Genomic DNA, 16501 nt, shown 5'->3' with positions numbered 1-16501 from the left:
ATGGCTTTATATGAAAAGGCTGATTGTGCAAAATATATTTTACATCTGGGTACGCTACACTATGCTAATGTACATTTAAAGGTTTTCTATAAGAATTGAATACAAAAAAGATCGAAACAAAAGGTTTGTCTAGATCAGGGGTCGGCAACCCAAAACGTTGAAAGACCAAAAATACAAAATAAAAAAAAATCTGTCTGGAGCCGCAAAAAATTAAAAGCCTTATATAAGTGTTCTAATGAACATGATGTAAGTGTCTATATTAGCTATAATAACCTACTATCAAAATGAATGTGTCGCGGGCTGGAGCAAATCTTTGTTGACAGAAATGTTGAAATTTAGTTTTTATTCTACACATTTTTACAACATTAGAAACCATTAGGCTACTCAGAAGGTGAGATAACTCCTGGACATTACTGGCTTTTACTGGCCAAAGGTATAGATGTGTGTGTCCAACTTAAAGGAAACGGCAGGCTGTCTTCTTTTAATAGATTTATTACAATCTTTGGCAAGCGAGGTAATGTTTGCTGTGGTCTGGAACAACATGGCACACAAACAACTATCTGAAATGCAGCCAATATTACATACAGATAATGTGCCATGAGACATGCAAAACTAAATGATATACAAAAAAGATGAAAGTAAAGGAAATTAAATTAGCTCAAATATACATGCAAATGAGGCATAATGATGCAATATGTACGTACAGCTGGCCTATTTAGCATGTTAGCATTGATTAGCTTGCAGTCATGCACTGACCAAATATGCCTGATTAGCACTCCAACAAGTCAATAACGTCAACAAAGTTCACGCACAGCATAAAACGTTTGGTGGACAAAACATTTTTTTATCCGTTTCAAACCGTTCCAACTTCAAACTGTTCAGCCTATTCGGGAATCGCGGGCTTTCCCTTGACACATTCCAAATATTCCCAGATTTCCCAGAATTCCAGGTCTCCTGGGACATTTTTCCCATTCAAAATGAATTGGCCATTTTTCAAACTTCCACCATTGTCAAATTTTTCAACCCATTCAAACCATTCCACCTTCAACACATTCCACCATCCGGGAAATTCGAACTATTCTTTTTCCAAGTTCAAAAATATTCCAGGGTTTTCCAGAATTCCTGGTTTTCCAAATCCCTTTTTCCACCCTTTTTTCTGGCGACTACTCCTTCCACATTTTTCAACGCATTTCAACCGTTCCACCGTCAAAACATTCCCTTTATTTAGGACATGGAATTTATTTGAGAATTCTGTAATACCATTTCTCAATTCAACATGTTACTAATTCAACATTTCTCGATCGATTGGAAAAATTCCAACACCAGCTATTTCAACTCATTCAGTCAGTAACGGCAACAAATTTCACGCACAGCATAAAACGTTTGGTGGACAAAACATTTTTTATCCGATTCAAACCGTTCCAACTTCAAACTGTTCAGCCTATTCGGGAATCGCGGGCTTTCCCTTGACACATTCCAAATATTCCCAGATTTCCCAGAATTCCAGGTTTCCTGGGACAATTTTCCCATTCAAAATGAATTGGCCATTTTTCAAACTTCCACCATTTTCACATTTTTCAACCCATTCAAACCATTCCACCTTCAACACATTCCACCATCCGGGAAATTCGAACTATTCTTTTTCCAAGTTCAAAAATATTCCAGGGTTTTCCAGAATTCCTGGTTTTCCAAATCCCTTTTTCCACCCTTTTTTCTGGCGACTACTCCTTCCACATTTTTCAACGCATTTCAACCGTTCCACCGTCAAAACATTCCCTTTATTTAGGACATGGAATTTATTTGAGAATTCTGTAATACCATTTCTCAATTCAACATTTCTCGATCGATTGGAAAAATTCCAACACGAGCTATTTCAACTCATTCAGTCAGTAACGGCAACAAATTTCACGCACAGCATAAAACGTTTGGTGGACAAAACCTTTTTTATCCGATTCAAACCGTTCCAACTTCAAACTGTTCAGCCTTTTCGGGAATCACGGGCTTTCCCTTGACACATTCCAAATATTCCCAGATTTCCCAGAATTCCAGGTTTCCTGGGACAATTTTCCCATTCAAAATGAATTGGCCATTTTTCAAACTTCCACCATTTTCAAATTTTTCAACCTATTCAAACCATTCCACCTTCAACACATTTCACCATCCGGGAAATTCGAACTATTCTTTTTCCAAGTTCAAAAATATTCCAGGGTTTTCCAGAATTCCTGGTTTTCCAAATCCCTTTTTCCACCCTTTTTTCTGGCGACTACTCCTTCCACATTTTTCAACGCATTTCAACCGTTCCACCGTCAAAACATTCCCTTTATTTAGGACATGGAATTTATTTGAGAATTCTGTAATACCATTTCTCAATTCAACATTTCTCGATCGATTGGAAAAATTCCAACACCAGCTATTTCAACTCATTCAGTCAGTAACGGCAACAAATTTCACGCACAGCATAAAACGTTTGGTGGACAAAACATTTTTTATCCGATTCAAACCGTTCCAACTTCAAACTGTTCAGCCTTTTCGGGAATCACGGGCTTTCCCTTGACACATTCCAAATATTCCCAGATTTCCCAGAATTCCAGGTTTCCTGGGACAATTTTCCCATTCAAAATGAATTGGCCATTTTTCAAACTTCCACCATTTTCAAATTTTTCAACCTATTCAAACCATTCCACCTTCAACACATTTCACCATCCGGGAAATTCGAACTATTCTTTTTCCAAGTTCAAAAATATTCCAGAATTCCTGGTTTTCCAAATCCCTTTTTCCACCCTTTTTTCTGGCGACTACTCCTTCCACATTTTTCAACGCATTTCAACCGTTCCACCGTCAAAACATTCCCTTTATTTAGGACATGGAATTTATTTGAGAATTCTGTAATACCATTTCTCAATTCAACATTTCTCGATCGATTGGAAAAATTCCAACACCAGCTATTTCAACTCATTCAGTCAGTAACGGCAACAAATTTCACGCACAGCATAAAACGTTTGGTGGACAAAACATTTTTTATCCGATTCAAACCGTTCCAACTTCAAACTGTTCAGCCTGTTCGGGAATCGCGGGCTTTCCCTTGACACATTCCAAATATTCCCAGATTTCCCAGAATTCCAGGTTTCCTGGGACAATTTTCCCATTCAAAATGAATTGGCCATTTTTCAAACTTCCACCATTTTCACATTTTTCAACCCATTCAAACCATTCCACCTTCAACACATTCCACCATCCGGGAAATTCGAACTATTCTTTTTCCAAGTTCAAAAATATTCCAGGGTTTTCCAGAATTCCTGGTTTTCCAAATCCCTTTTTCCACCTTTTTTTCTGGCGACTACTCCTTCCACATTTTCCAACGCATTTCAACCGTTCCACCGTCAAAACATTCCCTTTATTTAGGACATGGAATTTATTTGAGAATTCTGTAATACCATTTCTCAATTCAACATGTTACTAATTCAACATTTCTCGACCGATTGGAAAAATTCCAACACCAGCTATTTCAACTCATTCAGTCAGTAACGGCAACAAATTTCACGCACAGCATAAAACGTTTGGTGGACAAAACATTTTTTATCCGATTCAAACCGTTCCAACTTCAAACTGTTCAGCCTGTTCGGTAATCATTGGCTTTCCCTTGACACATTCCAAATATTCCCAGATTTCCCAGAATTCCAGGTCTCCTGGGACATTTTTCCCATTCAAAATGAATTGGCCATTTTTCAAACTTCCACCATTTTCACATTTTTCAACCCATTCAAACCATTCCACCTTCAACACATTCCACCATCCGGGAAATTCGAACTATTCTTTTTCCAAGTTCAAAAATATTCCAGAATTCCTGGTTTTCCAAATCCCTTTTTCCACCCTTTTTTCTGGCGACTACTCCTTCCACATTTTTCAACGCATTTCAACCGTTCCACCGTCAAAACATTCCCTTTATTTAGGACATGGAATTTATTTGAGAATTCTGTAATACCATTTCTCAATTCAACATGTTACTAATTCAACATTTCTCGATCGATTGGAAAAATTCCAACACCAGCTATTTCAACTCATTCAGTCAGTAACGGCAACAAATTTCACGCACAGCATAAAACGTTTGGTGGACAAAACATTTTTTATCCGATTCAAACCGTTCCAACTTCAAACTGTTCAGCCTATTCGGGAATCGCGGGCTTTCCCTTGACACATTCCAAATATTCCCAGATTTCCCAGAATTCCAGGTTTCCTGGGACAATTTTCCCATTCAAAATGAATTGGCCATTTTTCAAACTTCCACCATTTTCACATTTTTCAACCCATTCAAACCATTCCACCTTCAACACATTCCACCATCCGGGAAATTCGAACTATTCTTTTTCCAAGTTCAAAAATATTCCAGGGTTTTCCAGAATTCCTGGTTTTCCAAATCCCTTTTTCCACCCTTTTTTCTGGCGACTACTCCTTCCACATTTTTCAACGCATTTCAACCGTTCCACCGTCAAAACATTCCCTTTATTTAGGACATGGAATTTATTTGAGAATTCTGTAATACCATTTCTCAATTCAACATTTCTCGATCGATTGGAAAAATTCCAACACGAGCTATTTCAACTCATTCAGTCAGTAACGGCAACAAATTTCACGCACAGCATAAAACGTTTGGTGGACAAAACCTTTTTTATCCGATTCAAACCGTTCCAACTTCAAACTGTTCAGCCTTTTCGGGAATCACGGGCTTTCCCTTGACACATTCCAAATATTCCCAGATTTCCCAGAATTCCAGGTTTCCTGGGACAATTTTCCCATTCAAAATGAATTGGCCATTTTTCAAACTTCCACCATTTTCACATTTTTCAACCCATTCAAACCATTCCACCTTCAACACATTCCACCATCCGGGAAATTCGAACTATTCTTTTTCCAAGTTCAAAAATATTCCAGAATTCCTGGTTTTCCAAATCCCTTTTTCCACCCTTTTTTCTGGCGACTACTCCTTCCACACTTTCCAACGCATTTCAACCGTTCCACCGTCAAAACATTCCCTTTATTTAGGACATGGAATTTATTTGAGAAATCTGTAATACCATTTCTCAATTCAACATGTTCCTAATTCAACATTTCTCGACAAAGCTATTTCAACTCATTCAGTCAGTAACGGCAACAAATTTCACGCATAGCATAAAACGTTTGGTGGACAAATTTTTTTTTATCCGATTCAAAACGTTCCAACTTCAAACTGTTCAGCCTGTTCGGGAATCGCGGGCTTTCCCTTGACACATTCCAAATATTCCCAGATTTCCAGGTTTCCTGGGACAATTTTCCCATTCAAAATGAATTGGCCATTTTTCAAACTTCCACCATTTTCAAATTTTTCAACCTATTCAAACCATTCCACCTTCAACACATTCCACCATCCGGGAAATTCGAACTATTCTTTTTCCAAGTTCAAAAATATTCCAGGGTTTTCTAGAATTCCTGGTTTTCCAAATCCCTTTTTCCACCCTTTTTTCTGGCGACTACTCCTTCCACATTTTCCAACGCATTTCAACCGTTCCACCGTCAAAACATTCCCTTTATTTAGGACATGGAATTTATTTGAGAATTCTGTAATACCATTTCTCAATTCAACATGTTACTAATTCAACATTTCTCGACAGATTGGAAAAATTCCAACACCAGCTATTTCAACTCATTCAGTCAGTAACGGCAACAAATTTCACGCGCAGCATAAAACGTTTGGTGGACAAAACATTTGTTATCCGTTTCAAACCGTTCCAACTTCAAACTGTTCAGCCTGTTCGGGAATCGCGGGCTTTCCCTTGACACATTACAAATATTCCCAGATTTCCCAGAATTCCAGGTTTCCTGGGACAATTTTCCCATTCAAAATGAATTGGCCATTTTTCAAACTTCGACCATTTTCACATTTTTCAACCTATTTAAACCATTCCACCTTCAACACATTCCACCATCCGGGAAATTCGAACTATTCTTTTTCCAAGTTCAAAAATATTCCAGGATTTTCCAGAAGTCCTGGTTTTCCAAAGCCCTGTTTCCACCCTTTTTTCTGGCGACTACTCCTTCCACATTTTTCAACGCATTTAAACCGTTCCACCGTCAAAACATTCCCTTTATTTAGGACATGGAATTTATTTGAGAATTCTGTAATACCATTTCTCAATTCAACATGTTACTAATTCAACATTTCTCGATCGATTGGAAAAATTCCAACACCAGCTATTTCAACTCATTCAGTCAGTAACGGCAACAAATTTCACGCACAGCATAAAACGTTTGGTGGACAAAACATTTTTTTATCCGATTCAAACCGTTCCAACTTCAAACTGTTCAGCCTGTTCGGGAATCGCGGGCTTTCCCTTGACACATTCCAAATATTCCCAGATTTCCCAGAATTCCAGGTTTCCTGGGACAATTTTCTCATTCAAAATTAATTGGCCATTTTTCAAACTTCCACCATTTTCACATTTTTCAACCTATTCAAACCATTCCACCTTCAACACATTCCACCATCCGGGAAATTCGAACTATTCTTTTTCCAAGTTCAAAAATATTCCAGGGTTTTCCAGAATTCCTGGTTTTCCAAAGCCCTATTTCCACCCTTTTTTCTGGCGACTACTCCTTCCACATTTTCCAACGCATTTAAACCGTTCCACCGTCAAAACATTCCCTTTATTTAGGACATGGAATTTATTTGAACTGGAAAAATTCCCGCTTTTTACCGAAATTCCAGGAATTCTGTAATACCATGTTACTAATTCAACATTGCTATACCGATTAGAGAAATTCCAACACCAACCATTTCAACTCATTCAGTCAGTAACAGCAACAAAGTTCACGCACAGTACAAAACGTTTGGTGGACAAAATGAGACAAAGAAGGAGTGAAAGGTTTTATACGTAAACAAACTGTTGCGTCACAGTCCACACTATGGTGAGTTCAAGAACCGCCGAAATTAGTAGGACAAAACGATGTTCACCACCAAATAGTGTCATCAGTGAAGCATACACACAAACATATTAAACAGTGGTAGTTCTAACAATTGGGAATGTTTGTGTCATGTTTGTCCTCAAACAAAAAAACATATTGAAACAAAAACTTAACGGTTTAGATGTAATTCTACTTGAAACTCCAGTCTTTATTTTTTAAATAGGTTTGCTTCTAATAATCAATAAGACATATGCACCAATTCATCAAAAAGAACCATATTTCAACCCTAATTGACACTCCGGCTGTTCACTGGACTTGATGCTTGTTTTCCTCGGAGGGCCTTTATACTCGTAGGCATGGATTGTGTATGTTTTATTTAGTATTGGGCATCATTTTAAATTGGGTGTGAAATGATGTGCTGCACTCTCACCAGCAGAAAGGCCTCGGTTGATGAGAACTACGAATGGGACGAAGCAGAAAGCTGCTCACAAGCAACAGACAATGATGGTGAGTACTTTTGCGCTTCAGATTATTCAATTGTAAAAAAAAAATAGTAGACAATATTGACTTGTTAAGCAATAATGCATTGCAAGAAATTCATTATAATGATGGTAATCTTGATTTTACATGCAAGTATGTTGTTACACTCAAATAACCTGTTTGTTCAGCATCTACAAGTGTACATACACTTGTAAAGAACATCATGTCATGGCTGTCTTGAGTTTCCGATCATTTCTACAACTCTTATTTTTTTGTGATAGAGTGATTGGAGCACATACTTGTTGGTCACAAAAAACATTCATGATGTTTGCTTCTTTTATGAATTTATTATGGGTCTACTGAAAATGTGAGCAATTGTGCTGGGTCAAAAGTATAAATACAGCAATGTTAATATTTGGCAAGTTTCACTGCAATAAGGCACTTTTGGTAGCCATTCACAAGCTTCTGCTTGAATTTTTGACCACTCCTCTTATCACAATTGGTGCAGTTCAGCTAAATGTGTTGGTTTTCTGACATGGACTTGTTTCTTCAGCATTGTCCACACGTTTAAAGTCAGGACTTTGAGAAGGCCATTTTAAAACCTTCATTCTAGCCCAGGGGTCGGCAACCTTTACCACTCAAAGAGCCATTTTGGCAAGTTTCACAAATTAAAGAAAGTAATGGGAGCCACAAAAAAAATTTAAAATTTAAAATGAAAAACACCGCATACAAAGCTTAAATGCTTTGTGCTATGTTAACCAGGGGTCTCCGACACACGCACCGGCACGCACTTTAATGTGGAAATTTGATGTTAGTGCAGCCCGCGAGTTTTGAATGAATGGCGCTTGATAGCGTCATACTTGCCAACCCTCTCATTTTTCCCGGGAGACACGTAAGTGACAGCAAGGCGTACTAACTCAGCAGCCACACATCTTACACTGACGGTGCCAATACCCAGAATCCCATGCAGCCCTAACTCTTCCGCTCAACCAACGCACGGAGAGGGGGGGGGGGGCGAGGGGGGTTGATGTGTGGGGGGATTTGGTGGTAGCGGGGGTGTATAATGTAGACCGGAAGAGTTAGGGCTGCATGGGATTCTGGGTAATGGTTGTGTTGTGTTTATGTTGTGTTACGGTGGGATGTTCTCCAGAAATGTGTTTTTCATTCTTTTTTGGTGTGGGTTCACAGTGTGGCGCATATTTGTAACGTAACAATGTTAAAGTTGTTTGATACGGCTACCGTCAGTGTAAGCTGTGTGGCTGATGACTAAGTATGCTTTGCTGTCTCCTGTGTGTGCAAGTAATAACAACATGCAACATGTGGCTGGACTGGCACGCTGTATGTAAATGCTATAGAGGACAATTACTGCAGTGCAATTAGGGCACGCCCTTTATTTAGTAATTAGAGTGTAAATAGGATTATTTTTTCCCTGGGAGTTATCTATGAGAGACATTGAGATCCATAAGTCTCCTGGGAAAATCGGGGAGGTCGGCATGTGTGTAGCTGAGCCGCATCAGAGTGGTCAAGGAGCCGCATGCGGCTCCGGAGCCGCGGGTTGCCGACCCCTGTTCTAGCCTGATTTAGCCATTCCTTTACCACTTTTGACGTGTGTTTGGGGTCATTGCCCTGTTGGAACACCCAACTGCGCCCAAGACCCAACCTCCGGGCTGATGATTTTCGGTTGTCCTGAAGAATTTAGAGGTAATCCTCCATTTTCGTTGTCCCATTTACTCTCTGTAAAGCACCAGTTCCATTGGCAGCAAAACAGGCCCAGAGCATAATACTACCACCACCATGCTTGACGGTAGTTTTGGTGTTCCTGGGATTAAAGGCCTCACCTTTTCTCCTCCAAACATATTGCTGGGTATTGTGGCCAAACAGCTCGATTTTTGTTTCATCTGACCACAGAACTTTCCTCCAGAAGGTCTTAATCTTTGTCCATGTGATGTCGAAGATGTCAGGTTCAAACACTGATGACATCTATTAAACGGACAAGAAGCAAGGAACCATGCAGAGACAGAGTTCAATTTAGCTCATGGGGAGAACGCATGGAGCTGCACACTTAGTCACAGTCCCGCCCTACGCTCTAAGGCAGTGGTCCCCAACCTTTTTGTAGCTGCGGACTGGTCAACGCGGGGGAGGGGGGGATTTTAATTTTTATTTTTTATTTTATTTTTTTTTTCATAAAGAAATATAATCAGGTGTGCTTACGGACTGTATCCCTGCAGACTGAATTGATCTATATTGATATATAATGTATATATTGTGTTTTTTATGTTGATTTAATAAAAAATAAAAAAAAGTGTATATTTTTTTATTTTTTTTATTTCTGTTGCGGCCCGGTACCAATTGGTCGGGCCGCGGCCCGGTGGTTGGGGACCACCGCTCTAAGGTACAGCTCCCGCGTCCCTCTATTTATTCAGGAGTTCCACAGTCAACATCACTGAGGCCGCCTCTAAAAAGGAGTGGTCACACATATCATGCAAAGCCGCGCCAGTACGCACAATACGTGACGGAATGTGCTGGGGGCCTTGTGATTTCGCCTTGTCTCTGCTTCGTCTGCTTGCTGTCGTCTTATCTTCTTTGAGGTCCTCGAAGTCCTTGGCTGTTAGCGGGATAAAACAAAGATAAAATCTGCGGCTGAGGCCACCCCTCAGACAAGAAGTTTGGCCCTTGCACAGATAGAACAAGTACAGCTTGAGCACAATAGCTAATAACTATAGCAACGGACTTTAAGCATACTAAAGTTGTGTGATAACTTACACATAATTATTCTAACACAAATGAAACAAAAATCACTCCACTCCAAAATCATCGTCTTGGGCGCAGTTGGGTGTTCCAACAGGACAATGACCCCAAACACACGTCAAAAGTGGTAAAGGAATGGCTAAATCAGGCTAGAATGAAGGTTTTAGAATGGCCTTCCCAAAGTCCTGACTTAAACGTGTGGACAATGCTGAAGAAACAAGTCCATGTCAGAAAACCAACAAATTTAGCTGAACTGCACCAATTTTGTCAAGAGGAGTGGTCCAAAATTCCACCAGGAGCTTAATGCTACGAACTACAGCTGTACCCGAACTATACCCTGTATGTCAGCGGGTGGATTTTGAAATTGGGGCGACATGGCTTAGAAGGTATAGCAGTTGTCCAAGAACCACAGGGTTGCTGGTTCGAATCCCACCTCCTTCATCCATTTCACTGTCGTTGTGTCACCTTGGTGACCAAAAAGATTGGTTAAACGCAGCAGTCAAAATTCAGCTTGCATTCTGTGTAGCAAATAAAGAGGATCTTTAGCAAAGTGACATTTTTGTTAGGAAAGAAAATCAACAGAACCTTCCTTCTTTTTTCTTCTGATTTAATTAACACACTTAAAGGCCAATACTTGAACGCTGACCAACATGTTTTGGATGATTTCCATTAATGGGTCAGGCTGAAATATACACTATATTGCCAAAAGTATTTGGCCACCTGCCTTGACTCACATATGAACTTGAAGTGGGAAGGCTGTCCACAAGGTTGCAGAGTGTGTTTATAGGAATTTTACACCATTCTTCCAAAAGCGCATTGGTGAGGTCACACACTGATGTTGGTGGAGAAGGCCTGGCTCTCAGTCTCCGTTCTAATTCATCCCAAAGATGTTCTATTAGGTTCAGGTCAGGACTCTGTGCAGGCCAGTCAAGTTCATCCACACCAGACTCTGTCATGCACTGGTGCACAGTCATGTTGGAAGAGGAAAGGGGCCCAGCTCCAAACTGTTCCCACAAGGTTGGGAGCATGGAATTGTCCAAAATGTTTTGGTATCCTGGAGCATTCAAAGTTCCTTTCACTGGAACTAAGGGACCAAGCCCAACTCCTGAAAAACAACCCCACACCATAATTCCTCCTCCACCAAATTTCACACTCGGCACAATGCAGTCCGAAATGTAGCGTTCTCCTGGCAAACTCCAAACCCAGACTGGTCCATCAGGTTGCCAGATGGAAAAGTGTGATTCATCACTCCAGAGAAGGCGTCTCCACTGCTCTAGAGTCCAGTGGCGATGTCCTTTACACCACTGCATCCCACGCTTTGCATTGGACTTGGTGATGTATGGCTTAGATGCAGCTGCTCGGCCGTGGAAACCCATTCCATGAAGCTCTCTGCGTACTGTACGTGGGCTAATTGGAAGGTCACATGAAGTTTGGAGCTCTGAAAGTCTTTGCACTATGCGCTGACCCCTCTCTGTCAGTTCACGTGGCCTACCACTGGGTGGCTGAGTTGCTGTTGTTCCCAAACTCTTCACTTTTCTTATAATAAAGCCGACAGTTAACTTTGGAATATTTAGGAGCGAGGAAATTTCACGACTGGATTTGTTGCACAGGTGGCATCCTATGACAGTTCCACGCTGGAAATCACTGAAAGTGGCCCATTCTTTCACAAATGTTTGTAGAAACAGTCTCCATGCCTAAGTGCTTGATTTTATACACCTGTGTGGCCGGGCCAAGTGATTAGGACACCTGATTCTCATCTTTGGATGAGTGGCCGAATACTTTTGGTAATATAGTGTATGTAAAGAGATGTTATGCATAGTAAAATAGCTACTTTGGGAAAAAACTACAAATGTGCGCTACATTCGTTAACCGTGTTACGCAAAAAATATCAATTAGACTGATACATAATGTTGGATATAGAGAACATACAAACACTTTATTTATTGAGTCAAAACTATTAGAGTTTGATGATAAGGTAAAATTGCAAACAGCTAAAATAATTTACAAAGCAAACTATAACCTGCTACCCAAGAATGTATAACAATTCTTCTCAACTAAAGAGTAGAAATATAACCTTAGAGGAAAATCTAATTTAAAACATTTGTATAACAATAATAATAATAATAATAATAGATTTTATTTGTAAAAAGCACTTTACATTGAGTAAACAACCTCAAAGTGCTACAGTGTATTAAAAAAAAAAAGAAAAAAAAAAAAGATAATTTCCGGACTATAAGCCGCACCTGACTATAAGCCGCACCAGCTAAATTTAGGGGAAAATACAGATTGCTCCATATATAAGCCGCACCTGACTATAAGCCGCAGGGTTTTGATGTGTAATTAGCGTAGTATGTAGGGGTTCCTGCTACCACGGAGGGGATTGTCGGGACAGAGATGACTGTTATTAACAATAAATCTTTCAATCATTCAATCAAACTTTCACATCTTTGACATGGCGAACAGCATTCGTGCAGAGTACAAATAATACAACGGTGCAAAGTAATACAAAGTGCTCGCCTGTACGTTATCAAAATAACCAGCCTACCGGTATATGAAAAGTCAGTCTTTAATCATTGTGTCATCGTCTTCCTCCTGCGTACTAAAACCACCGAAATCCTCTTCGTCGGTGTCGGAGAAGAACAGGCCGTAAATAAGCCGCACCCTTGTATAAGCCACAGGGACCAGAACGAGGGGAAAAAGTAGCGGCTTATAGTCCGGAAATTACGGTAAATAAAAATAAAAACTAGCACAGCCTAATAGCTAGAACTAGTATGCATATATCTAAAAAAAAAAGGCTTTTTTTTTAAAAAGAAGGGTTTTTAAGCCTTTTTTTAAAAGCATCCACAGTCTGTGGTGCCCTCAGGTGGTCAGGGAGAGCGTTCCACAGACTGGGAGCGGCGGAGCAGAAAGCCCGGTCTCCCATTGTTCGTAGGTTTGTCCTCGGAGGTTGGAGGAGGTTAGCCTGTCCGGAGCGGAGAAGTCGGGTGGAGGATTTGGGGGTGAGTAGTTCTTTGAGGTAGAGGGGGGGCATTCCCATGGAGGCACTGGTGGGTTAGTAGGGAGACTTTGAATTCAATCCTGAGTGGAACAGAAAGCCAGCGAAGGGATTTGAGAATTGGTGTGATGTGGTCGTATTTAGAGAAAGTTTCTCGTGCGCAGGAGATACATGTTTAAAAAATAAAAAAATAAAAAATGTTTTCATTTTTTTTATAACTTTATAAAAAGTTTCTCGTGCGCATGATATACATGTCTAAAAAAAAAAAAAAAAAATTATTATTAAAAAAAAACATTTTTTGTCATTTTTAAAAAAACATTATTTTTTGGGGCATGTATCTTTTGCGCACGAGATAGTTTCTTGTGCGCACGAGATACATGTCTAAAAAAAAATTTAATACAATTTTTTTAAATAATTTTCCCCCCTCTTGTCCCCACAATTCCCCCCTCTGTCTTCCTTTTTCTCTCTTTCTATCCCCTCCTGCTCCGGCCCGGCTGCACCAAATGATAATGTAAATACATTTAATAAAGTCAAAATACAAGTAAGGCAACAAGAGAAGTATCCTACACTTCTCTTTTGTAAAGTAAATCTGAACAGCCGATATGGGCATCTACATCTGCTATATGATTTGCCCGAGAAGCTGGGCAGGACATTATAAAAAAAAAAAAAAAAAAGAGAAAGTTTCTCGTGCGCAGGAGATACATGTTTAAAAAATTTAAAAAAACTTTTTTTTTTCTTTTTTTTTATAACTTTATAAAAAATTTCTCGTGCGCACGAGATACATGTCTAAAAAAAAAAAAAAAAAATTATTATTAAAAAAAAACATTTTTTGTCATTTTTAAAAAAACATTTTTTTTTGGGCATGTATCTTTTGCGCACGAGATAGTTTCTTGTGCGCACGAGATACATGTCTAAAAAAAAAATTTATAAAATGTTTTTAAATAATTTTTCCCCCTCTTGTCCCCACAATTCCCCCCTCTGTCTTCCTTTTTCTCTCTTTCTACCCCCTCCTGCTCCGGCCCGGCTGCACCAAATGATAATATAAATACATTTAATAAAGTCAAAATACAAGTAAGGCAACAAGATATGGGCATCTACATCTGCTATATGATTTGCCCGAGAAGCTGGGCAGGACATTATAAAAAAAAAAATAAAAAAAGAGAAGGTTTTTTTTCATTTTTTTTATAACTTTATAAAAAATTTCTCGTGCGCACGAGATACATGTCTAAAAAAAAAAAAAAAAAATTATTATTAAAAAAAAACATTTTTTGTCATTTTTAAAAAAACATTTTTTTTTGGGCATGTATCTTTTGCGCACGAGATAGTTTCTTGTGCGCACGAGATACATGTCTAAAAAAAAAATTTAATAAAAAAAAAAATTATAATTTTTTTTTTTCCCTCCATGTCCCTTTAGGAGCTCCGTAGAATGATCTTACCAGACAGACAATAAGCAAATCTCACCCTTATTTGAGATATTTCATCTTACTTAGATTTCACTTTTTGCAGTGCAGACATGAGGCAAAGTGAAATGATATGAAATTGCGTGATGTATCTTGCTGTAAGGGCGTTCACGTTCCAAATAAATTAAAGAAAGAAAGAAAATGTCATTAAGTGAAAGATATTATCAACAGTTTCTTGCTCCCCACAGGCCTTCTCCCTTCATTGAGTCGACACAAGAGCGACGCGCTTTGTCGCCGTCCCCGCATGCACTTTCCACCCAACACGCCGGGAAACTTCCGTCAGCACTCTTTCCTCCCGGGGCGTCCAAGCAGCTGCTCGGCCGAGCTCCGACCTGACACTGTGCTTTTCTGACTGCGTTCCACTCGCTGACTTGCAGCACAAACACGTGAGCTTTTTGACCTTTTTTTTTCATCACTAAATTGGACTTTGCATGTTTTTTCTTCATGTTGACTATATACTGCTTAGGCAGTCTGTGGAGAGAAATAAAACTATTCTATTGTGTTGGTTGGAATGTATAATTGTGACAAAACACAGCACTATTTTGACTTATAGAGCACTGGCAACGCTCCAAAAGCTATGAAATTGCTCTCACTATTTGTTCTCTAATGCAAGGCCATTAATTATCGTCATTGATTGCTTTTTTTTTTTCTTTCATTTTCATATGAAGTACAAGAAAAGCAGTCGTTACCTTGAGTTGCCAGGTGATTATTCTTACAGTCATGAATAATTGAAACACACAATACAAAACAATGTCTTTCAAAATTCCTTCCCCATTTATTTTTAATTTTTCTTCATTTAATGCTTGTATTTTTGGACTTCTATTGTTTTTTTTGAATGACCTATTGAATTATTACACAAAATACATCATCTATTTTTTAACAACAAACAAATGTATTTTGTTTTTATTATAATCCGCACAGGTTCAAGACACACAATTGTTCCTGCTATTAAGTGCTTTTTTTTGTAGCCATCAAAAACCTACTGGCATTTATTCTGGCTGGATATACAAAACCCAAAAGCAGTGAAGTTGTCATGTTGTGTAAATGCTAAATAAAAACAGAATACAATGATTTGCAAATCCTTTTCAACTTATATTCAATTGAATAGACTGCAAAGACAAGATATTTAACGTTCCAACTGCAAAACGTTGTTAAAATTTGCAAATATTAGCTCATTTGGAATTTGATGCCTGCAGCATGGTTCAAAAAAGCTGGCACAAGTGGCAAAAAAGACTGAGAAGGTTGAGGAATGCTCATCAAACACTTGTTTGGAACATCCCACAGGTGAACAAGCTAATTGGGAACAGGTGCACTGCAAAAAGTGAAATGTAAGTAAGATGAAATATGTCAAATAAGGGTGATATTTGCTTATTTTCTGTCTGATAAGATAATTCCTCTCACTAAGCAGATTTTATGTTAGAGTGTTTTACTTGTTTTAAGGGTTTTAAATGATGTCAGTAAGATATTACAGCTTGTTGCTGAGATCTGATGACCTATATTGAGTAAAACATGCTTGAAACTAGAATATCAACTGTTGTGTCATCAACACTCACAAGTATAAAACTACTTTTTTAAAGTAATCATTTCTTATTTTAAGCATGAAAAAAAAAAATCATGACTTTGACACAATTGTCTCTCATATAAAAACAAATGACAGCCAAATGGACTTTGCTGTTTTATTTCCAATGAAACAATAGAAAATAGGTACTCATATAGTAGTACAGTTTTTATTAGTGAGAATATTATTATTATTTTAAGGTTTTTTTTTTGGTTCATTGAGGTTAGCTAATTTGACTTGTTTTGGAAAGTCTTGACAAGCCAAATTTTCTTGTTCTATTGGCAGATAATTTTGCTTAGTTCAAATAAAATACCCCTCATTTTT

At 38.6% G+C, this 16501-nt stretch overlaps 1 protein-coding gene across 1 annotated transcript in view; it reads left to right on the top strand.

The window, feature by feature from the left end:
- The window catches only part of LOC133638634 (uncharacterized), a 43620-nt gene extending 28088 nt beyond the window's left edge, over positions 1-15532 (top strand). The window contains exons 7-8 of the mRNA XM_062031424.1: positions 7370-7443; positions 14808-15532. Of these exons, the coding sequence (XP_061887408.1) occupies positions 7370-7443; positions 14808-14971 (238 nt within the window). The 3' untranslated portion in view covers positions 14972-15532. The remainder of the gene's footprint in view (positions 1-7369; positions 7444-14807) is intronic.
- Positions 15533-16501: the final 969 nt, after the last annotated feature.

The sequence above is a fragment of the Entelurus aequoreus genome, linkage group LG21 (genome assembly GCF_033978785.1).
Source record: "Entelurus aequoreus isolate RoL-2023_Sb linkage group LG21, RoL_Eaeq_v1.1, whole genome shotgun sequence".
Classification (NCBI taxonomy): Eukaryota; Metazoa; Chordata; class Actinopteri; order Syngnathiformes; family Syngnathidae; genus Entelurus; species Entelurus aequoreus.
This window is presented reverse-complemented; position numbering and strand designations above follow the sequence as displayed.